Genomic DNA, 24,506 nt, shown 5'->3' with positions numbered 1-24,506 from the left:
TGTTTCACATCCCCAGTATGCACAGTAATATTGGTTGGGAGAATTACAGTAAGATCTTCCAGAGTGTGAGGATGGGCACATGTAATATTGGGCTTGATTCCAACCAGTGGGGCGTACGGAAGGAGTGGGAAATAGATCAGTTGCGTTGACAAGAAAGGAAGGTCGTCCTGCCGTAACTTGGGTTTGTACAACTGTGGAATCCTCCCACCGCGCCAAGGTCCATTTCCAAGGTTGGTGGGGATTAGGATCAAAGATAGCGATACTTGGCTCACTAAGCATACTTTGCAGGAGAAAATGTAAGGTGGCAACTTTAAATGGCAGTAGGTACAACAAGGCTATACTAGAGGCTATAGGTTCTTTCCTGTTAAGGGAGACAAGCTAGCCAAGTGAAAAGCCCTACAATGCTCAAATATGTTATAGCAAGCAGGGATCTTTCTAACAGATTCCAATCTTTTGGGGCAACTGTTGCTAATCCGGCTGCAAACAGCGAAGCCAGAAGACCAATTAAGAAAAGCTAGAAGTAATTTAAGTGGTACTCCATACGATTAGTGATAGAATAAACCTGTAAGCAGGACTGCTTTCCACTTCCGGTTGTGTGTGGACTGGATGTCTTCGGATGGGTTATAGCACGAGTTATTGATGCGCTGGAAGAGAAAAGAAAAACATTTTTCTCAGGGAGAGACTTCTACCCTGGAAAGGTTATTATTAAGGGGAGCTTAATTTTGGATACTTGTGAAATTACAAGATGGCCAGCGTAAAATCTGGGGCATGGCTAAGGCCTTTAATTATAGCTTTAAAACCTAAGTAATGGTGGAGCAACACAGGGTTGTTTTCAAACAGAAAGCTCACCATGTGCTTTATATCAAAATCATATTTGAACCAGAGCCCTGATTCGAATTGTTATGTCTCCTAAAGATTTTAAATGCTTCTAAATCAAATTAATATTATTTCAGAGCAAATTTTTCCTTTTCCACCTTATAGAGTTTCTTTTAATCCACAATCTTAAATTTTTATGCTGCTGCAAAATAAAATTATCAGCAAACAAAGATCTGTAAATTAAAAGAGTTCACCATTTTAGTACAGAGTGCATGCAGCTATATGATAAGATTCCTTTAAACTCTAAAGACAATCCATCAGGGAAAAACTTTCCAGTGCATGTTATGGAAATGATTTGCACTGTGATAGTAAAATGAGGTTTTTGTTTTGTTTTATGTTATGTTTTAAAGACAATTCTAAATCATCTCTCTGGAAAGCAAGACCTCAAACTCTTTATCAGGACATTTCCTTCTCTTATGCAAATAGACAGTCCGAAGGCAGTGAGTCATCTCAATCGATTGTTCACAGTTAGCCACAGACCGATCTCCCTGCTCCACTCCCTCCCCCCTTCTCACTACCGCACCCGACCAGTCTTACATGGAGTTAAAAGTATGAGCAGACAAATACTGTTTTATTTACTAGTATAGGAAATTTTCTTAATAGTACAATTCAACAGCAAACTGAAAGACGTGGCTCCTTTGTCCAGATCAAATTTTTGTTTATATAATTTATATACTCAGCACCTCTTCTATATGGTTGTCATTATGAACTATGTTTCCCTGAGAATAAAATTATGTAGTCTTTCCTCAAAGCAGCACCACAACATGAATGCATCCATTCCAGTCAACAGCATCGAAATGCCCACCGTAAGAAAGGAGAGTTTCCCAAGCAACACACGGAACACAACTCCAAGAACGTGGCTGCCCCCAGCAGTGTGCTCTCAATGTCAAGGAAACATTGCCCAGGTGGGAGCTCCCATCTGCATCCAGTCCACCCTTTCTCGCCGGCTCTCTCCTCCTCTAAGTGCCTGGACCGCTGCACACACTCTCGCCTCCCGGGTGGCTCGCGGCCAACCCCCAGTTCAAGGATCGCGCGAACGGTCTCCCATATAGGGACTAAAGGTGGATTCAGACAAACGTTAGTCCGACGCGCCCAATCTATATCGTGACCAAACTTCAGCCAAGAAGGCAGACCGAGGCTGCCGGAGGAGGGAAACCAGGGGGCAAAAATTTCAACATCATTAAGAAACTTCTGTAGGGAGCTTTTCCTAACTGAAATACCCCTCTGCTTCAGGAGGGCTTTTAAAGGAGCTAACAAGGGTAAACTTTCAGACTGCCCCATGCTTGCAGTCGGCGCTGTACTTTTAGCTAACAAAGATAAACTTTCAGACTGCCCCATGCTTGCAGTCGGCACTGTACTTTCAACCACTCGGAGAGCTCTTCCGAGTCCCCGGGACCGCCTGAGAATCCACGGGCCCTGACTCTCACGTAAAAGGAGCACTCACCTTCTCGCGCTGGCCGGGCGCAGGAAGTCCGCTGTCCACCACCAGCTGATAACGCCAAGGTCGCGGGTTCGTTCCCCGTACGGGCCACCACTTGTCCGGCGCCCTCTCGCTCGGTCCCACGCGTCCTGTCCTCGGCCGGCAAGGAGAACAGAGGGAAAGAGGGAGAGACGCAGACAAACTGACACTTGAGGCACACAGCGGCAGTGAATGCAAGCCTTTTACTGGAGCCAGGAAGAAAACTTTCTCTGTTACATATTCCACACGAGGCTTTACACCCCGTGGGAGAACAACCTCTATGCGGCCGTCAGGCACGGCTCCCTGTGGGCTGTCTCCCCGAGGCTAGCGCGGGCACTTTCTTATATACGATAGTTACAACCAATGTGCAGGCACTACGTAAGCGTTTACAATAGGCTAGCAGGCAACCGCCGCCCTAAGCGTCATATGCGGAAACGGGATGCAGGCGCCATCTTGGCTCACTCGATGGGCGGGGGCTACTCCAGAGCAGGTCTCGGCGTGTCCAACAGGCCCTAACTCTAGAGCAGGTCGCGGCCCGTCCACTAGGCCCCAACCCGGGAAGCGGCTCTCCACAACACTTAAAATGTCACTGCCAGAAGGGGGATGTATTTTATTTCCCCTTCATGCTTTTCCTTTTTCTCTCGCATTCGTAACTTCCACCCATTCTTACTCTTTTTGGCTAAATGCTTCAGGAGCACTTCAGGCCTGTATTTCATACATTTTATAGACACAATCTGCTGTCAAGCCATCCATCCTATGTAATCTTTTTTTCAGTTGTGAAAAAGGTTAAAGCTTTCTTCTGCTAAACATTTAAAACATTCCTTGTATAACCTAGGATATATGTTAATTATTCAATATTCTTCTTAAAAGGTATTACACACTTTTGTCAACTATTTCTGTTCTGTTCAATGAACTCAAGTAATTCCATCAGTGCTCCTAAAAGTTATCATTCAAAACAAAGGAAACTGGGGAAAAATCATGTTACTTGCTGCAATAGCAAGTAAGATTGTTACTGCTGCTATAACAAACTGTAACAAACTGAGTGGCTTCAAACAATGCAAGTTTATCATCTTATAGCTCTGGAAGTCTCTAAGGCCCAACATGGGTGTCAGTGGTCTAAAATCAAGGTGTTGATGGGACTGTATTCCTTTATGGAGGTTCCAGGGGAGAATCTCATCCTTGCTCATCAGGTATTGGCAAAATTTGGGTCCATGCAGTTGTAGGCCTGAGGGCTGCACATGACCCCTACATTGCAGAACCACCTTGAATCATTCTGACCACAGCTGGGAATGTTTCTCTGCTTCCAAGGACTCATGTGATTCCACTGGGTCCACCTGGGCCATCCAGGATCCCCTCCACATTTGAAGGCTCTTAATTTAAGGGTCTTTAGAAGGCCTTCTTGCCATGTCAGGTCATATACTCACAGGTTCTGGGGATTAGATGGGGATTAGGGTGGGGATATCTTTGGGGTGGGGAGGGCATTATTCTTCCAACCACAAAGAATTGAAAGAATGACCATTTTTTCCAGGAAGGAGTATGATGAGAGTGGAAGGCTGGAGACCTGGTCTCGAGTTTCACCTGGGCCACAAACCAGCTACATTATTTTGGCCAAGTCAATGAACAGGTAGGACCTGGTTTCCTTCCTCCCTCTTTCCCTCCTTCCCTCCCTTCCTGTCTTCCTTCCCTCTCTCCTTCCCTCCCTCCTTCCCTCTTTCCTTCCTTTCTAATTAGGTCTTTGTAATAGACACCACATTCATTCATTTATTTATCCCTTCATATTCCCTCACTTAACACACATTGACTGGACATCTACTTTGTGGCTGGGACAACAATGGACAAAACAGAAAAGAAATCCCTGCCCTCTTGGAGCTTAAATTCTGGTGAGGGAAGACAGAAAATAATAACCAAATAAATAAAGCAGGAAAATATGGAATATGCTAAACAGGGATAAGGAAATCGGGAATGGGATCTAAATCACATCAGAGGGTGAGACTTCTGCAATATTAGATAGAGTGGTTGTGCCAGTTTGAATGTATTGTGTCCCCCAAATGCCATTATCTTTGATGTAATCTTGTGTGGGCAGACATTATCAGTTTTGATTAGATTTCTTTGAGTGTTTCTTTGGAGCTGCACCCCACCCAGCTGTGGGTGATGACTCTGGCTATTTCCCTGGAGGTGTGGCCCCACCCATTCAGGGTGGGCCTTGATCAGTGGAGCCATATAAATGAGCTGATGGGCAGTGGGAACTCAGTGCAGCTGTGAGTGATGTTTTGAAGAGGAGCCACAGCCAAGAGGGACACTTTGAAGAAAGCACAGGAGCTGCAGATGAGTCATTTTGAAGACAGCCGTTGAAAGCAGACTCTTGCTCTGGAGAAGCTAAGAGAGGACAAATACCCCAAGTGCAACTAAGTGACAGTTTTGAGGAACTGCAGCCTAGAGAGGAACGTCCTGGGAGACAGCCATTTTGAAACCAGAACTCTGGAGGAGATGCTAGCCACGTGCCTTCCCAGCTAACAGAGGTTTTCCGGACACCATTGGCCATTTTCCAGTGAAGGTACCCGATTACTGATGTATTACCTTGGACACTTTATGGCCTTAAGACTGTAACTGTGTAACCAAATAAACCCCCTTTTATAAAAGCCAATCCATCTCTGGTGTTTTGCATTCCAGCAGCATTAGCAAACTAGAACAGTGGTCAAGGACGATTTCACTGGGAAGGTGATAAACGAAGGAAGAATTCCATTCTTGCTGTATGATACAATAACGACACACAGACTTGTTCCCATCCAAGTTGTAAGAGGTATTTCAACCCAGCTTGAGGTTTATGGATATGTACTGAGCATTTCCAATATGTTGCAATTCAGGTTGGCTGGACCAACTTTCCCCTTCATATTGTCTAACTCAACATAAGATTACAATGAGACTACAAAAAACTGTCTTTTTCTAAGATATAAGGACTGTTATAAGTGACAGCCTAGCAAAATTGTCACAGTGAGTACAAATATTCTAATCTAGGAAGTTGCAAAGTAAATTTACTTGTCAGTTGAATATTTTGTTAGGCATTTCAAATTACAGCATTTGAATGATAGCAGAAATCAATGCATTTATAATCTAATTCTGGCAGAACTCTTACTTCACATTCAATCCATTACCTTCTGCTGTATCAAAACATACATTCTTCCTATTACCTGAAGCTTGCCATGATTTGCACAAAAGGAAAAAGAGAGAGAAATCTACACACCTTTTTCTAAGAAAAAAAAATCTCCAACATACAAACATTTAATGTACTAACCTTAGTAAGCACATTGCTAACTGCCTATCAATCAGCCAAAGTATTTCCCAGAGATAACAGGTTCTCAACCAACCAACTTTCAAATGGGTTTGGATAGACAGGCATCAAAACACAATAGAAGAAACAAACGAAACATTAGTTTGAAAAGTTAAAGCCACATGGGTTCTAGGATTGTTTCCTGCTTACAATTAGTATAACTGGGGGCACAACATTTAACATTTTTCTACCCATTTCTTCTTCTGTTAGAAAAAATAAATGGCAGTCATAAAACCTGTTCAACCTGGCTTACAGAGTTGTTGAAGGATCAAAGAAGATAATACCTTTATAAGTCTTATATAAGCTGTGAAGTATCCACTGCCTAAATTTAAGGAACTGTTATTGCTCATGATCTGCCATCAGAGGGCTGCTTCCCCTAACAAGCCCGTGGTCAAACATCATGAGTAAAGATGAAGGACACATCTTGAGGGGCCATCTTTGAGGGATGCTGGCTGATATTTTCAGCAAACACCTAATTTATTGAGCCTTTATCACCAATCACACAGGAAGTAAGCCACCAGCTCTAAGGAATGTGATAATGCTCATTATTTGTATGAAGTATTTAAATGGCAGCTCTGTCACCAGCACTTGATTTCCTCAAATCTGAAATGCATCTTTGTTACCTTAATGAGGACTTCCCTGGAGGAAAAGTGCGAGACCAGGTGGTTTTTTCTGGTCTTGGTGTTGGTGATGGACACGTGTAGTCGATTCTGGGCTAGTTCATGGGCGTTGGTGGGGAGAACCGTCTCCATTCCTCCTCTAGAGAAGAAAAAGTGATCAGCATTATTCACCTTTAATTATTGAACACCATGTAAATATTTTAGAGGAGGGAATGCTGAGCTTGCCACAGTTTATATAGAACATTATCAACACTCTGTCTTCATATACTTTGGGGAAGAAATGTACTACGTGTACCTCAGTTGGGCCATGAAGTCATAACCGGGTGTTACTGCACCAAAAGACAACCTTCTAGTTTCTTCAGCAAACTTGTACGTAAATTCAGTACATTCCTGAAAACAGACATGAGAAAGGAGGCTATGTTTGGTCCAAAATTCATTCCAGTTCCAAAACTCTGTGCTGATCTCATAACTCACTAGGACCCCATAAATCCAGTGGTCGACTCGAGAGTCTACACCCTTTCACTGGTATGTGAATCTCCACTTGACCTGCTCCTCACCCACATTCCTGCTTTACAGAGCCTTAGTTTATTGCAGAAATATCCTCTGCCACACTGGTGTTTACCCTAAGCTATGTGTTCTTCTAATTCAGGTCTTTTTTTTTTTTACAAAAATTTTGACCACATGTGGCCTTTGCCCACATCTGGAAAACCTTCAGGGCTCTATTTTAATTCCGTTTTAGCACAGTCTTCTACAGATTCTTTAACACAACCAGTCCTCTCTCCCTCCCCAATTTGCTGACCTAAGAAACATTTCATTTATAGCTCTGCAATAGCACTGATTAATATTTATAATATAAACAGCAGAAATAGTAGAAGTGATGGATGACTAGTTTGCAGATGCTAAATCAGAGTCTTTGGAGGTTGGTATTTTGAGAAAAGTCGCCTGGGTACTCTGGGTTGGGAACCACTAATGCTGAGTCTGTCAGTTCATCTTTACATAGCCCCATAGGGAGGATATAATCACCCCCATTTTACAGATAAGGAATCTGAGGCTTGGAGAGTTAAGTACCTTTTCCAAGATCTCATCCAAAATGAGTGTCAGAGTCAGAATTTGAACCCAGGTCTGTCTTTCATGTACTGATTCCTTCATTTGGTAACCAACCAGGTGTGGGCATGGGCTAGGCCCTAGGGTTCAGACGCAAATGAGGTGCAATGAGAGCCCACCCTCGTGAGGCCTGCACTGCTCCCCTGGGAGGTACTTCTCTGTGGGGCAGTGAGGGACTTGGTGTGTAAAGCCCCGCATCTCAAGATCACCGAGGAGGGAGGGGTCAGCAGAATCACAACATCCACATCCCAGTCCCTGTACCCTGTCATGGCAAAAAGGGACTCTGCAGATAGGAGAGTATCCTGGATGACCTGGTGGGCCCAGTGTCATCACAGGGGTCCTCATGAGTGGAAGAGGGAGGCAGGATGGCCATAGTTGGAAAGAGATTGGAAGATGCAACGCTGCCAGATTTAAAGGAGGAGGAAGGGGCTTAGAACCTCCAGAGACAGCATCATCCTGCCAACAGGTTGATGTTAGCCAGGTGAGATCCGTATCAGATTTATGTTTGGGTAAAATCACTCTGCTATAGGTGGCTGGAATGGAGGGCGCAGGAGGAGGTGAAGATCTACCGGTCAGGAAGCCACTGTAGGCTTCCAGGTGAGAAATAGTGGCATTCTCCCAAACTCATTCCGCTAAGCTGGACTGCCCATTTAGCCGATCTTCTTGTATCAATTTTAGTTACACACATGCACACACACAAACTACCCTGTGAAATGGTAGATTTATTAAGGATGAGGAATGGATTTATTCACCTGTTTTGTGTTCTCCACTGTTTCAAACACCATGCCTTGCAAATTGCGAGGAACTCTTACATATCAAAATCTAAATTTGTAAACCACCTAAAATACACACCGCATCAGGTGCTTCTCATAACTGCCCGCAGCAACTCAGAGCTGTGTTAATTACTCACACATTTGTCACAATGGTGCAAAGCTGGAGGAGCTTACACCATCAGAAAGAAATGAGCTAAGGCGAATTTGAGAAAGTAGAACACAGCTTGCCAGAAAAATGAAAAGCAACCCTACAAGCAGTATATTTCATAAGCTGAAAAGAATATACAAAAACTTCAGTCAAATGGCTAGAGATCTGTTTTGAGAAAGGAGAAAGGAAGGTGCTCTAGGAAAATAAGGGGGGGTGTTTTCCACCTTCCCACATAAGTTACCCACAAAGACTTACTGTAACTTAACACAATTAGATACTATAGCCGAGTCACCAATTTACTGAAAAAATAAAAAAGTCAGGCAATCTGACTTGGAAATACAAAGATATCACAGTCACAAATTTAGGTAACATTCAATGTCTTCACATCACAGAATTTCAGTGAAGTCAATGGTGAATTATTACAGTTCTTCCAAATCATGTTAGTTCCAAATCACCCTTAATACATTCCTAACTTTGCTTAGGATTCAAAACCAAGTCTACCCAACTCCCAAGCCCAGGATTTGCCCCACCTAAAGGGAAAGGAGCCCAAATGGCCTATAGGCTGGTGCAGAAAGGGAAGGAAGTTCCGGGAAGGAGCTAGCCTGCAGTTCAAAGTACGATTCTACTAGTTTGGGGGAAATTTCACCCTTTATTTATACTTTCTATGACTTCAGGTTCTCATCCTGTGTAATTTCTAGTTTTAATCACTTCCCTAGTTTCCTGTGAATGAATTATATCAAGACCTGGGGAGAAAAGACACGTGGATTTATTTACTATCTATCAACCTATTTAATATCCAATTGTCCTAAAATACAGTTTCCCTTCCATAAACAACTCATAACAGATTTGAGCATGAGACCATGATACTTAAAACTTGGAAAATTTAAAATTTTAAGTATGACCAATTCATTCTTGGGCATGAATTTGTTAAATGTTGGTTATTTTCTGATTGTTTAAAACCACTAGAGTGTGTTAACTAACAAATATAATATTCTCCACCTACACAGACCAGCTCTCACAGCCAGCCAATGCATGATTGCTGTCTAGAGGGCAGAAAAGAGTTTTAAAGCATTGACTGCACTAAATAAAATACCTAGTGGAAGCTTATTTGTTTTATTTCTGGGTAAATTGCTCAGCATTCAGAGCTTTCTTCTTAAAAAAATTAAAAGTCCACATAATCCCCCTGAAAGAGAATTGTATGCCCATATTTTTATTTATATTCCCATTTGTAGACAGTGAGCACGACTATGCATCACACGGTCAAGGCCTTGAAAACACCCCTGCCCTCTTTTCCCGGATCATACAAAGAAGAAATATCCTTTCCTTGAAAGAAACAGAGTGGGAGTCTCAAAAACCTCAAGAGTAAAATAAGGCATTTTATTTCCTCCTCTCACCCTCACCCAAAATCTTTTCCAAAACCAGAGCACAGATTCCTAAGATGAAGACATTTTTAAAGTCTTCATCCACCTTTTCTGTTTCCCAGGCAAAGGAGCATTTCTGCGTTACTATAACCCAGCAGAACAAACACTCATCTTTGCTGTTCGCTCTTCATTTCTTGAGAAGCAACGCTGCACAGCTACCCCTTAATTACCTCTATTTTTTCTGGCGCGGTTAGCAGGACAGAAGCCACCAAGGATCCCGCAGAAGCGCCGGCGAAGGCCTGGGCGGCTCTCAGGAGCTTTCTGCCGTGTCTGCGGAGTGCAGACGCTGCCCCCAAGTGGTAGATGCCCAGAAAGCCACAGGCCACGAAGGACAAGTTGACTTGCTTCATTCTAGCTGCGAAACTGGCAACACAAAAACGGAAAATACTAGTGTATTTTATCCCACCTGCTATACAGTTCTAGGCTGACCCTGGTTTCAAGGCTTTCTTTTAACATATCATCCTATGTTTTAAGCATGGTAGTTTCAATTCATTCGAAGTAAACACCCGAAGCTTTCGGGAATTTTTTTTTTTCCCTCTGTCATATTGACCCAGCATAATTCTTTTTTTTTTTAAAAAAAAAGAAAAAGTTAAAAAAGTTTTACAACTGGAACACAGGACTTCATGAAAACAGAGAACTTCTCTTCAAAAAAAAAAAAAAAAACACTGTTGAAAGAATGAAAAGACAAGCCACAGACTAGGAGAAAATATTTTTAGTCACATATGTGAAAAAAGACATGTCCAGAATATATAAAGAATGCTCAAGTTGCGATAATAAGAAAACAGACTATTTTGCCTTAAGACAGACATGCCTGATTTTGATGGGATCTTGTACTTAACCACTGTTACTGAAATGATTTGAGTTTCTGTGATATTGTAATGGGATGAGTGTATTTTGTATATGGAAAGATTGTGTCATTTTGGGGTCCAGGGGGTAGAATGTGCCGGTTTCGATGTATTATGTCCCCCAAAACACCATTATCTTTGAAGCAATATTGTGGGGGCAAGTTTGAATTTAGTTAGAATGAAAATAATTTTAGATTATATTAAACATTACAAATTAAACATTGTAGGGCTCAGAGGGTTCAGAGGTGTGAGTTGTACAGTCATTTCAAGGTCTAACTTGGTTTGGGTCTTGAAAGCTACATTGGACCTGAATAGGCAGAGTACAAACAAGTGCTCAAGCGCTTGCCTGAAGTATCACAGTTAATATTGGTAGTACCAAAATTTGAACCCAGGTTCCTTTGCTCTTTGTCCAGTCTGTTCCCCATTTTTTAGAGCTGAAAGAGGAATTTTTTGCTCGAATGGTAAATCAGTGATCAGATCTACAGTTTTTGTAAGTGCCTCTGGAATTTAAAGTTGACAAATTCTAATTCTTATGATTGTTATCTGCTTAGCGTGCAGGCAATGAAAGCTGTTACAATTTTTTATAATCGAATTTCCTTTAGGATTGATTTTAGGTACAGGTCAAGTTCAAATGACACCTTCCTTCTTAAAAAAAAAAAAAAAAAAAAAAAAAGTCCTGTTGAATAAGGAAGAGCACGTGAAGCCTGGAATGTAACCAGATATGCTCTGCTTCCGGAATCCTATTTACCCTTAAGCAAGATGGTGGGCGGCCTCGGCACATGCGCAGGAGAAACACATGGGCGGGGCGTTCTCCGCGACTAGGCGCGCCTCGGCCGGTGATAAGCGGCGCGCCAGCTAAGGGGTGGAACCGGAAGCACCGGTGTTGTGCGGCTCAGCTGGTTCAGCTCCTGCGTTGTTTCTGTGCCCAGATGGCTGCGTAGGTTCTGCTTTTGCTGCGGGTGCCATGGGGGAAGCGGAGAAGTTTCACTACATCTACAGTTGTGACCTGGACGTCAACGTGCAGCTCAAGATGTGAGAAAAATCCCGAGGGCAGGGAGTGGGGTTGCTGAGGTTCAGGTTCGGGAGGCGGGTTTTGGGGGTCGGGGTGTAAAAGTGACTGGTCTGAAGGCCGAGCCTGGGGGCTGCCGGGAGAGCAGTGGCAGAGGAGGCGGTGGAGAGGGGCGGTTGGGAAAAGGACTCAGGATGTGGTCCCTTTCAGAAGGGAAACTGTAGGAATAAACCCGAAAGTCCCACTGTGTTTTAGTCTTCAACGCATTTTGCTGTTCACAGCAACCTTTTTGATGGGTTATTGTCCCACTTTAGAAGAAACCAAGGCTAGATAAAGACGTGGTCCCGCGGTTAATAGAAGGGTCTGGTTGATGGAATGAAGACTGCAGAAGTTATGAGGGTCAGGCAGATCTGTAGTTGAGGATGAGATAAGCACGTGGGTGCAGTATTAGTAGCGTGGGAGGTGATAGAGGCTTCATCTGACTCGGGCAGTCTGATATTGTGAACCCAGGGAAGTTGGCGCTGAGTCAAAGATGGCGGTGCTGGTTGCACAGGGACCATGAAGCCTGCAGGAAAACCTTGGAGCACTGTGATTAAAATCAAATGGCCAAGGGCATGACATGTTGAGATGAGAATAATGGAACTGAGATTGAGGAGTGTGTAGGACAGAGTTGCAAATTGTGTGCGTTTTAAGGCAGTGCTATAGAAGCATTTTCATTTAAGAAATTATTAACCACAACATCAACTCCTATTCAAATCTTGACTGAGTATGCTCAATTAATATTCAACGAATATTTGATAGGCAGAGGGCTACCTGATAAATACATTTCTCAGTTGGTGATAATTAGATTTTCTCATTTGTCACGTATGCTTTTGGATGTTTCCTCTTATTTTCAGAAGTCACTTACTTTAGGCTCTTACAAATCCTTTACTACCCAGTTTGAGATGGTGGTAAAAATAATATATCAACAACCAAACTATAACTTTGCATAATACTTTACACACCCATTTCAGGTATTTTCTGTAGCATTCATTACTAGATACTTATATGGGACCTTATTGCCATCACCGGGTAAAGAGCTTTTCCTCAGTCTCTCTCCTCTCAGTATTTGCATGAGAATGCATGTTTTGAAAACTTTTGATCATTAAAAAGAAAGAAACCCCTCCCCAAAAGAAAAACAAAAACTGGTGCATTATTAACATATGCAGAGATATGTAAAACCAAAAATAAAGTTTTAAATCAGGAGTTTTGGCAAAAATCAGTACTAATTGTCTTTAAGCTTTCAAGACTGTGTTTGGACTTTGGGGGGAGGGTAGGGCATAGCAGGAAGTATCAATTTAGAATCATTTAATCAGAGAATAGTAAGTTCTTTTAATTCTACTTATTCTACCCAGGCCTTTCCTCTATTTCTGTGGTTTTAATAACAACTTGCACTTTGATGTCTTTCTTCTTAGCACCATACTTGACTATCAGACTACCCATGGACATGGTCACTTTGAATGTCTCAAAGCACAACTTGTCTAAAATTGAGCACATCATTAGCTTACCCCTCTGACTGATCTTCCTGTATCCTCACCTGATTTTGCTGATTGTTTGCATCACCCTTCAAGTTGGTTAAGACAGAAAACTGAATTATGCTCTTACCTTCTCTGTTTAGTCAGTCACCAAGGTGTCTTGAATCTACTTGCTGAGTCTCTTTGGTCTATGCTCTTTCTTTTACCCCACTGCCCCAGCCTTAGTATAACTTTTTCATTTTTAATTTTGACTGAAAGTTTCCTAGCTGGTCTCCTTGCTTTCCTTGCCACCTCTCTAGTCTGTTCTTATAATACTGCCAAAGTATAAATACAAATCTTCTTGTTGCTTTCCCATTTCAGATAATTCAACTAACAGACTTTTTAAAAAATTCTAACATCTTATTTGATATCCAGAATGTTATTTAAACATGTACTAAATATAAAAAATTATTAATGATACGTTTTACATTCCTTTTTTAAATTAAGGATTTGAAATCTGGTGTATATTTTACGCTTTCATCCATCTTAATTCATATTAACATATTTCAGTGCTCAGTCGCCATATGTGGGTGCTGACTGCCATGTTGCACAGCACAGATCTAAACCATGTCCTTAACATAGTTGAGGGGCCATACTTGGATCTTTTGATAACTATTCACCTCACCTAGAACCAGCTTCTTTATCCAAATATGCTAACTTTCCTTGCAGAAATCCAGGAGACCCCAAGACAAGACCATCTCTAAACTTCAGTTCTTGTCATCTCCTCTGAACCCTTTTAACATTAATTTTTGGTAACATTGATATTTCATATGTCAATTATAGTATTTATCAATTTATAAAAAACCAGAGGTAATTTTTATAATATTTAACAACTAACAAGGCACAGACACCAACCAACAAGAATGGGTGCCTGAAGAATTGGAACCAATGCCTGTGTGCGTGGCCTGTTTGAGCTCAGCTGTGTGTACCAGCTGAATAACAGCTTGAATTATCCTGGGTTGTTGTCAGCTTCCCCAGGAAGATTGAGTTCCTTGAATGTAGGCCTTTGTTTTATTTGTGTTTGCATGCTTAGGACAGCTGCTGACCTGTCCTGTGGTAGGCGCTCTAAAAATATTTTAAATGAATGAACAAGTGCTACATTGTATTTTTTATTCTTATTTTTTTTTAATTAGAGAAGTTGTAGGTTTACAGAAAAATCATGTAAAAAAACACAACGTTCCCAAATACTGCCTCCCTCATTATTAGCATTTTGCCTAGTACCACACTACTTATGGTACCAACAATTTGTTTCAGTTGATGAAAGAATATTATAATTGTACTATTAACTATAGTCCATGGTTTATGTAAGGGTATATTCCTTTTCATGTGCATTTGGCTAATTGTGTGTCTTCTTGGGGGAACTATCTATTCAAGTCATTTTTTGATTGGGTTATTTGTGTTTTTGTTGAGTTGTAGAATTTCTTATAAATTCTGGATATTAAACCCTTATCAGATATGTGGTTTCCAGATATTTTCTCCCATTCTCTTATTTTTATGATGAATGCCTTTGATACAAAAAAGTTTTTAGTTTTGATGATTCCCCATTTATTTCTTCTTTTGTTGCTTGTGCTTTTGATGTAAAGTCTAAGAAACCATTTGCCTAACACAAGTTCTTGAAGATGCTTTCCTACGTTTTTTTCGAGGAGTTTTATAATCTTGGTTCTTATGTTGAGGTCTTTGATCCATTTTGAGTTAATTTTTTCAGTTAACAGACTTGTGAATGTTCACTTTGTGTCAGCACTGTTCTGAATTTGGTGGTTATTTGCTTCATTCTCCAGCCCCTACTTACCTTTTCAGTCTTATCTCTAGCTGCTTCCCCACGTGCACTTTATATGCTAGCCGTACCAAACAACTTGCAGTTCTCCAGACTCATTGTCCTGCCTGTTGCTTCATTGTACATGTTATTCTTTTCCTTAGGATGACTCCCTACCTTTTTTGCTGCCATTTCCTATATATTGTACAGGCTCATTTTGAGCATCTGTTTGGGATATTCAGCCACTGTCCCCGTGCTAGAAGTAGATATGTTCTTTGATACAGTGGAAAGAACATTGAGTTCACTTCCTGTGCCCTGGTTTTTATTATCAGCTCTGTTATTCTGTGTGTTATTTTGCGACGTTGGATGAGATTGATCTAAGTCTTTGCTTCCTTGTTTATAAAATGAAAATATGATGAAAATTAAGTAGAAAAGAGTATATAAATGCCTTCCACGGTATCTGGCATAATCTTGATGTTCAAGAAGTGCTTCTACCTCTTTTAAAGTATCTTGTGCATATCTTTTATAGCTTATAACACTTGATTTTTAAATTAAAAAAAAATGATCAGGTAATATATGCACACAATAAAATAGAATATTTGGTTAAAAATAAGTGTTTTTTCCCCCAGAAGCAACTACTTAACATTTTTTGTTACACTATCTTGTTTATCTTGTCTTTCATTTCTGGGCCCTGTGCCTAGGAGAGTAAATGTCGAAAGAAAAAGTGAATAACTGGTCAACTTGAAATAAATGAAATGAAATGAAGTCCTGGAAAGCTGGTGACTTCTAGAAGGTAGGCTAGGAGTTGGTGGCAGGCTTTAAAATTAAGAAGCCCAAACTGCAGAAATAAGTTGATGAAGAATGGAATGATTTTAGATGTCAGGATTTAAGAGACCGCAGTTAGATGTAAAAGTTGCTTTGCTTGCACATACAGAAAAATGTTGTTTAAGAAACAGGTTACCTTGACACAATACTTGACTGAGGATTTATTTTGCCTGTGTGTGTGTGTGTATATATATATATTTTAAAATGTATAGCTATAACATTATCTTTTGTGCTTTCAGAGGAAGTTTGGAAGGGAAGAGAGAACAAAAGAGTTATAAAGCTGTCCTAGAAGACCCAATGCTGAAGTTTTCAGGACTATATCAAGACACCTGTTCTGACCTTTATGTTACTTGCCAAGCTTTTGCAGAAGGGAAGCCTCTGGCTTTGCCAGTGAGAACATCCTACAAGGCATTTAGTACAAGATGGAAGTAAGTTGTTTTTTTGCATGTGGTGGCTTTCAGTCTGTTCTTTCATTTCTCTATAGACTTTGCAAGTATAATTTAGTAAAGGTTACAGAGGAATTTCTTAATTAAGAAATTAAGCATTGATAGGATAGTTTGTTAGAACAGTAACCTTTTCAGACAGAAGAAAGTATTTTACATATTAGTGTCATAACTGCAGTTGAAATGAAAGTACAATTATGTTTGTATTCAGTATATTGAAATATTTTGGTAAGTACTTGACTGATTTACAAAATGAACAAAACCAAAAACACAACTGTATCATTTTTTATTTTCTACTATTCTTTGCCCATGAACACATAAACACTTTTAGACACTCTGAAATATTGTCCAACCAGACGTTTGGAGCTCATATCTTTAGAATGAAATCTCTTGTCATCTATACAAATTAGATTTATTATTAGTAGTAATGGTCTAATAATCTAATACATTTTAAATATTAAACTAATTTTTTTTTATGGTTCATGGTTTATTGAGCGTGGGATGTTAGCAAAACATTGTCAGGATGTGGAGTAAATAAACTTGAAGTTCATGTGTTTTAGAAAAGTATTCCTGGTCCTTAATTTAACTTCTCGATACATTACTTCTTAGAACATATGGTACAGTTCTGAAGTTTGATCCACGTGTATTATTATTCAGCACCCTGGTAGACTCAGTGTAGAACACACAGGTGTGTGCCCCTCAGAATAGGAGCTAATGCCCACAGTGTTCATGCAGGACAATGTGTGGTTAAAAGGACAGCCATGCTCTGCCGTTGAAGGTACAGTCCCATGTGGGCCAGCTGTGTTTCAGCGGTGCTGGAAAAGGTTTTTTTCAGAGCAAGTAGATGTCTGGTTTTGGCATTCTGGCCACATTGAAACCAACTTTTTAATGGTATAATTTAGTGTCTTTTTGGGGATATGGATATACAGGCACACATTCATATACACAAACACTTATGTAGTTAATACTTTTTATTCTGGAAAATTTCAAACCTATGAAAGTAGAAAGAATAATATAATAAACTTCCTGTTTCCATCAACTAGCTTCAGTAGTTACTCACTTACCTTCTTTTATCTATACCCACCATTATTTTGAAGCAAATTCTAGACGTATTTATATTTTCACATCTCTTTTTTAAACATATCTATGGCACCATCATCAAATCTAAAACAGTGAACAGAAATTGCTTAATTGTATCATAGGTCCTTAAACTGGAATCAGGAAATCTACAAAACCCTGATATTGTGTGCAAAATTTTGTATGTCTTAAACTTTTCCCCAGAGATGGAGCCCAAATTAGATATTTAGAAGTGGCCTGTACTCCCAAAAAAGTTTTCAAACCACAAAATTAGATCTAGAAAGTCAATATGTATGGTGAATCCCACTTTTCTTGGTAAGGAAAATTGTCTAGTATTTTCCATGCCTCTGTAAAAAGGAAATTAGAGAGAAAGCAAATTCCCATTTACAGGGAGGTTCATGTCCTCCTCCTCCTCCCATTTGCCAACTCCTCTTTGCCTTATAAATGTATTATGTTTGCAAGCATGTAGAATATTACATGTTTGAAAATTTTTAGTTTATATTTTTTAAATTGTAATACTTCTTAATAAAGTAGATAAAGTAAAACAATTAGAGGAAGATAATGGCTTTTTTTCTTTTTAATTTAAAAGCCATGAACAGCTGTGTAGAAAGTAGGTTGAAGAAATACTTGATGTTGAGCGTTGAGCAAAGTTAATGGCTCAGTAACATGGATAGGCTTTTTTTTTCCCTTTTAATGAAAAGATACTCTTTAAGATTAGGAGAAGTCATTTGTAGTCGATTTTTATACTCCGCACTTCAGTTTTTAAATTTCGAATTTATTACCAATTCATCAAAGCAGAAGAAAAGCTTCCTATGATGAGTGAGGGCAAACTTTAAACGTATGAGTTAAAATCCATCATTCTTTATAAACATTTGCTTAAAGAAATATACTATAAACTTGGAAAAGAAATTATACTATAAAAAATTATTTGCCATCCATATTTTTGCATTTTCCACAAGTATATTTGAATATTAACAGTTAAGTGTTTTTGTGTAATATGAGTATGAGATGCCAAATTATTGACATCTGTTTGGTTTCTAAGTTTCTGATAGTAATGCTAGTTCTAATAAAGACTGATTCATCCAAAATTTATCCCAATCTATCCTGTGTTAAGCTATGCTGTCCAACAATAAGAGATTCCATAGTGAAGAAAACCTGTACTTTCTTTAATTACACTTAAGGTAAAGTTGTCAGTTTTAGGATACGATTACTGCAGATTTCCAAGTTTCTATATGAAGATTATTCTGTAGGCAAATAGCTTAAATTTATTTTAAAAATTGATATTCTACCTTCTCCCATAAAGGATTTAAAGTGGCTTTTGAGAGACACATATAAAAGTAGTTTAATGTAATTTAAAAATTAGGAAGTCAGACTTTGATTGCATTAATCAGACCGAGGTGTTAGTACAAGGGTTTGTGGCAGAGCAGGGTGTTGGGGGGTGGGGGCCACAGTAATGTCAAGATTCCGGCTTTAAAGTCTTGCAAGGTTTTGAAAGTTGCCAGGTGAATTGAGTTTAATGGAGGTGGGGGTGGGAGAGGAAGGGATGATGCATGGGGAGGGAGAGAACAAAATGGTGTTCAGAATACAGAGCTTTGTTATGCCCGGCTAGATCTTTCCATGCATTCTGTAATATTTAGAGACGTTTCCAAACTTTTTAATCTGTAGAATCATTTTCTTGAAAAGAACTCTTCTTTAGAAGCCCAGAGTGGAAAACATGAAAGTGGAGTTGCTTTGATATAAAGAGGTGTTAGGATCTTGGGGTTGGATAGTAAAAGGTTTGAGGCCACAGATTGGTTTGTCATATCATATGTATTGGCTCAGTGTCATTAAAGACAGAATATAGAGATGTGAAATTTCACAGTTCATTTTGAATATAGTAACTGATTTTCCTCTTTAGCCTGTGTTAATTAACTTCATTGTGATTAATGACAGTTCTTAGTCTTTGCTTTTAAGCCTGGCCTACCATGTGTGTAGTAATTGTATTCATTTGGTTACTCAAGCTTATCTGTAGTGGAGAATGACTTTCATAAGCATACACGCGATGTATATTTTGAAGAACTTCATAGAAGAAAAGGTTTTAATGACTTCTTGAATTTTCCTTGAAATTGATAGCATGCATCTCTAATTTTCCTGGAGGTCCTTAAATTCATATAGTAGATATATACTAAAATGATTTGTCATTTAAGTTTTTGAGAATTCTCTTCAATTTTTTTACTGATGCAGATGTATTTGACTTAGATGGTTTGGGATAAGCCCTTTTGAGAATAATTTTGTCTAAACAACAGCTTTTTTCCCTAATTATTCAATGTGTCTGCCATGTATTACTGTGTATATTGCTTGTATAGTATTCCTTTGGGATTATAAAAGCCATCTGCTGTTTAAGGGAATTGTAATTATCAAGTGAATCCAGTGTGAATTTTAAACGCAGAAGAAAATTTTCCAAGATGAATGGAGGGGCAAAAACGAGATGTGCTGTCATTACTATATTAAGAACAAGCATTTCTTAGTGAGATAATACATGCAAACATGTTCTAAAAACATAAAGCACAAATAACTAAGTATTATCAATACTGATGGAATGACTTGAGGTACAGAAAAACCTGACATTAAAAAAGTTGCATATCTGTCTAGAGCATGCTGGGTAATTTTGTGTTGTGAAGGTTGTAGGTTGTTTACTTTGACCTCTGTTTGTAAGGTTTGTTTTCTCCCTGTTTTATTGATGCACTGCTATACATTATAGGACATCAGTAGTTTTTAAAGGTAATAAGACTAATTCTGATTTTCTCTCTTCATAGTGTAAAATTGTGATTTCAAGAATATTAAAATAAAAAATTCATTTGGGTTCAAAAAATTCTAATATTTAAATGTTCTCCAGATGTTTATTAGGCATTAACATGTTCCCTTGTGTCTTAGTGAAATTGTTTGAGTTTCTTGATTAAAGGTTTTACTGATGTTATTTTTCATGTGTTCTATTTAAAAAAATTTTTCTTATGTGTTCCCCATTTAAAATTAAAGTTGATTATATAAAAATTCAAGCAATTGGGACATTGTTTCTTGAACCTAATCTTTTGGGGGCATTTTCTCTGGCCAAACTTTGTATGGTTGGTTAATTTGAAAGAAGGTCGTATGTATGTGATTAAACTGACTTCATTTTCATAGCTGGAATGAATGGCTCAAGTTGCCCGTGAAGTACCCTGACCTGCCCAGGAATGCCCAGGTGGCCCTGACCATATGGGATGTGTTTGGACCAGGAAAAGCAGTGCCTGTGGGAGGAACAACAGTGTCACTCTTTGGAAAATATGGGTGAGCATTTTATTTGGCTAATTTATAGGAGTGTTGTAGTTTTCTGACACTTTTCTTTTCTGGAGGGCTTTCACAGTTTATGCCCACTCTTGTTCTCTCTGTACTAGGAATTGAAACCAGTTTGGTATGTGTGATTCAGTAATTCTTGAGTCTGAATTTGACATTATTTCCTATAGGATATGCAGATGGAGTGATTAAGAAGCACAATTTATATTACTCTTCTGTTAGTGTTTGGCAATGTGATTTTTAAGCAAAATCTCAGTCATTGAGAACTAGAACCTTGCTTTTAGGGGAAAAAGAGGCTATCTGGCATACACTATAAGTGCTTTGTTACAGGGTTTTTCCGCTTTGTCATAGTAGTGACAGAAAGTAGTGATGGATAAACAGGATTAAAAACATTAGTTTGCTAATTATGGTGATGATTTTAATAGAAAAGTTAATTCATTAAAAAAAATTACAAATAAAGGCAGTTTATGGTTAAAAAAAAAAATCTCGCAGTACTGAAAGTTACAATCTCTCTATCCCTAGTCTCCTGAGACGGAAGTTTCACTCTTTACCGTGAGAGAAATGATATTTTATTTTTCTTCCTGCATTATTGGATTTTTCCTATAAAGAATTTGGTCCTTCATGAAGTAGTTACCCTGATATACAGTTCATGTAGGAAAAGCAGATAAATGTTTGATTTTTTTTTTTCCCTTTACCAATTTTAAGAATAATGCGTAATTCAGGGGTAACAATTGATGTTTTTTTTGCAATGAACTTTTAGACTTGAACATTTTTGATGTGTTAGAATCCATTGCTGCCTTTACTCTTTGTGAAGTCCCATTTTTAGTCATTAGGAGCCCTTTCATGTAGGCTTTATACCCTTTTTGACGGTACCCTCAGTAGTCATTGTTAGCTTTTTTTTTTTTTAATTAAGATTTATTCACACACCATACAGTCATTCAAAGTATACAATCAATTGTTCATATTACCATCACATAGTTGTTCATTCAGCACCCCGATCTATTTTTTGATCATTTCCCTTGTACCAGAAATAGTGAAAATAAGGAAAAAAAAGAGTAAAAAAAGAACACCCAAATAGTCCCTCCCCTCCCACCCTATTTTTCTTTTAGTTTTTTGCCCCTGTTTTTCTACTCATCCATCCATATAGTGAATAAGGGGGAGTCTGATCCACAAGACGTTCACAGTCACATGGTCACCCCTTGTAAGCTACATTGTTATACAGTCGTCTTCAAGATTCAAAGCTACTGGGTTGTAGTTTGATAGTTTCAGGTATTTACTACTAGCTATTCCAATTCATTAAAACCTAAAAAGAGTTATCTATATAGTGCTTAAGAGTGCCCAACAGAGTGACCTCTCAACTCCATTTGCAATCTCTCAGCCACTGAAACTTTATTTCATTTCATTTCACATCCCCTTTGGTCAAGAAGATGTTCTCCATCCCACGATGCCGGGTCTACATTCCTCCCCAGGAGTCATATTCCACATTGCCAGGGAGATTCACTCCCCTGGGTGTCTGATCCCACGTAGGGGGGAGGGCAGTGATTTCACCTTTCAAGTTGTCTTAGCTAGAGAGAGAGGGTCACATCTGAGCAACAAGAGGCATTTGGGAGGAGGCTCTTAGGCACAATTATAGGGAGGGCCTAGTCTCTCCTTTGCAGCAACAGTCTTCCCAATGGTAAATCCTGTGGTAGAGGCTCAACCCATCAAACCACCAGTCCCCTATGTCTGTGGTCATGTTAGCAACCATCGAGGTGGGGTAGGCCAAAACCCCTGCATTCTCCACAGGCTCCTCAAGGGGGCTCTACATAGTTTTTTCCTTGTTTTTTTTTTAACTTTTTTTTTTAAATCAACTGTATGAAAAATAAAAAATAAAAATTAAAAAAACAAAACAAAAAAAAAAATTAAAAAACATACAATAAAAGAACATTTCAAAGAGACCATAACAAGGGAGTAAGAAAAAGACAGTTAACCAAAGATAACTACTTTACTTCCCACCTGTTCCTACTTTACCCCAAGAAAGTTACCTAATATAGCAACATTTCTGTGAACTTGTTCCTACTATACCCATCAGAAATTAACAGACCATAGTCATTCCTGGGCATTCCCAGAATGTTAAATTTACCCATGATAGCTTATCTGTTCTTCTTGGATTATTGTTCCCCCTTCCTTAATTGCTCTCTATGGCTAGTTCCCCTACATTCTACATTATAAACCATTTGTTTACATTTTTCAAGTTCACATTAGTGGTAGCATATAAATTTCTCTTTTTGTGCCTGGCTTATTTTGCTCAGTATTATGTCTTTAGGGTTCATCCGTGTTGTCATATGTTTCACGAGATCGTTCCTTCTTACTGCCGTGTAGTATTCCATCGTGTATATACCACAATTTTATTTATCCACTCAATCTGTTGAAGGACATTTGGGTTGTTTCCATCTCTGGCAATTGTGATATGCTGCTGTGAACATTGGCGTGCAGATATCTGTTCGTGTCACTGCTTTCCGACCTTCCGGGTATATACCGAGAAGTGCAGTCGCTGGATCGAACGGTAACTCTATATCTAGTTTTTCTAAGGAACTGCCAGACTGACTTCCAGAGTGGCTGAACCATTATACAGTCCCACCAACAATGAATGAGAGTTCCAATTTCTCCACATCCCCTCCAGCATTTGTAGTTTCCTGTTTGTTTAATGGCAGCCATTCTAATCGGTGGGAGATGGTATCTCATTGTGGGTCTTAATTTGCATCTCTAATAGCTAGTGAAGCTGAACATTTTTTCATGTGTTTCTTGGCCATTTGTATTTCCTCTTCAGAGAACTGTCTTTTCATATCTTTTGCCCATTTTATAATTGGGCTGTCTGTACTATTGTCATTGAGTTGTAGGATTTCTTTGTATATGCAAGATATCAGTCTTTGTCAGATACATGGTTTCCAAAAATTTTTTCCCATTGAGTTGGCTGCCTCTACCTTTTTGAGAAATTCCTTTGAGGTACAGAAACTTCTAAGCTTGAGGAGTTCCCATTTATCTATTTTTTCTTTTGTTGCTTGTGCTTTGGGTGTAAAGTCTAGGAAGTGGCCGCCTAATACAAGGTCTTGAGATGTTTTCCTACATTATCTTCTAGGAGTTTTATGGTACTTTCTTTTATATTGAGATCTTTGGTCCATTTTGAGTTAATTTTTGTGTAGGGGGTGAGGTAGGGGTCCTCTTTCATTCTTTTGGATATGGATATCCAACTCTCCCAGCCCCATTTGTGTGAAAAGACCATTATGACTCAGTTCGGTGACTTTGGGGGCCTTATCAAAGATCAGTCGGCCATAGATCTGAGGGTCTATCTCTGAATTCTCAATTCGATTCCATTGATCTATATGTCTATCTTTGTGCCAGTACCATGCTGGTTTGGCAACTGTGGCTTTATAATAAGCTTCAAAGTCAGGGAGTGTAAGTCTTTCCCACTTCGTTAACAGTGTTGAATTTTACCTGAACCCTGTGACCCTGGAAAATGCACATGTTAAGAAATACCCTACCCATTATATTACTGTCCGAAACTGCCTTACCTTTTCTTTATCTTGACTAACTTAGGCAGACTTCTCCTTCTCTGTAAGCCCTTGTCCTCCCTCACCTTGGCCTTTACAGGATCCAGGTAGAACATGTTCCACTAGGCCTGAACAGAAAACTCAGGAGATAACATCATGTAATGGACACACACCGCATTACTTGAGCTCTCTCCATCGGAAGAGTAGTCTTCCATTAGCTCATCCCATCCTGGTTCTTAGAAACTCTCCCGCCTTCTGCTTCAGTGGAGTTGAGCTATGTCTCTCTCTGCTATTGTGATAGCCTCTGGTCTCTCTCTTTCTGTGTGCCAGTACCATTCTGTTTTGACCACTGTGGCTTTATATTAGGCTTTAAAGTCAGGAAGTATAAGTCCCTCCCACTTCGTTCTTCTTTTTAGAATGTTTTTGGCAATCC

At 39.3% G+C, this 24,506-nt stretch overlaps 2 protein-coding genes across 2 annotated transcripts in view; one reads left to right on the top strand and one right to left on the bottom strand.

The window, feature by feature from the left end:
* LOC119523514 (patatin-like phospholipase domain-containing protein 4) overlaps window positions 1–10,079 on the bottom strand; it is a 42,277-nt gene extending 32,198 nt beyond the window's left edge. Inside the window, exons 1-3 of the mRNA XM_037822321.1 lie at window positions 9,900–10,079; window positions 6,579–6,673; window positions 6,287–6,422 (exon numbers count right to left, since the gene is read on the bottom strand). Coding sequence (XP_037678249.1) covers window positions 6,287–6,422; window positions 6,579–6,673; window positions 9,900–10,079 — 411 coding nt within the window. The remainder of the gene's footprint in view (window positions 1–6,286; window positions 6,423–6,578; window positions 6,674–9,899) is intronic.
* Window positions 10,080–11,448: 1,369 nt separating this feature from the next.
* Window positions 11,449–20,981, top strand: LOC119522935 (phosphatidylinositol 3-kinase catalytic subunit type 3-like). Its single transcript, XM_037821663.1, has 3 exons — window positions 11,449–11,606; window positions 15,954–16,142; window positions 20,394–20,981. Exons 1-3 carry the CDS (start codon window positions 11,539–11,541, stop codon window positions 20,539–20,541), a joined length of 405 nt encoding a protein of 134 aa, XP_037677591.1. The 5' UTR covers window positions 11,449–11,538; the 3' UTR covers window positions 20,542–20,981.
* Window positions 20,982–24,506: the final 3,525 nt, after the last annotated feature.

Source organism: Choloepus didactylus, chromosome X, assembly GCF_015220235.1.
Source record: "Choloepus didactylus isolate mChoDid1 chromosome X, mChoDid1.pri, whole genome shotgun sequence".
Taxonomy (NCBI): Eukaryota; Metazoa; Chordata; class Mammalia; order Pilosa; family Megalonychidae; genus Choloepus; species Choloepus didactylus.
This window is presented reverse-complemented; position numbering and strand designations above follow the sequence as displayed.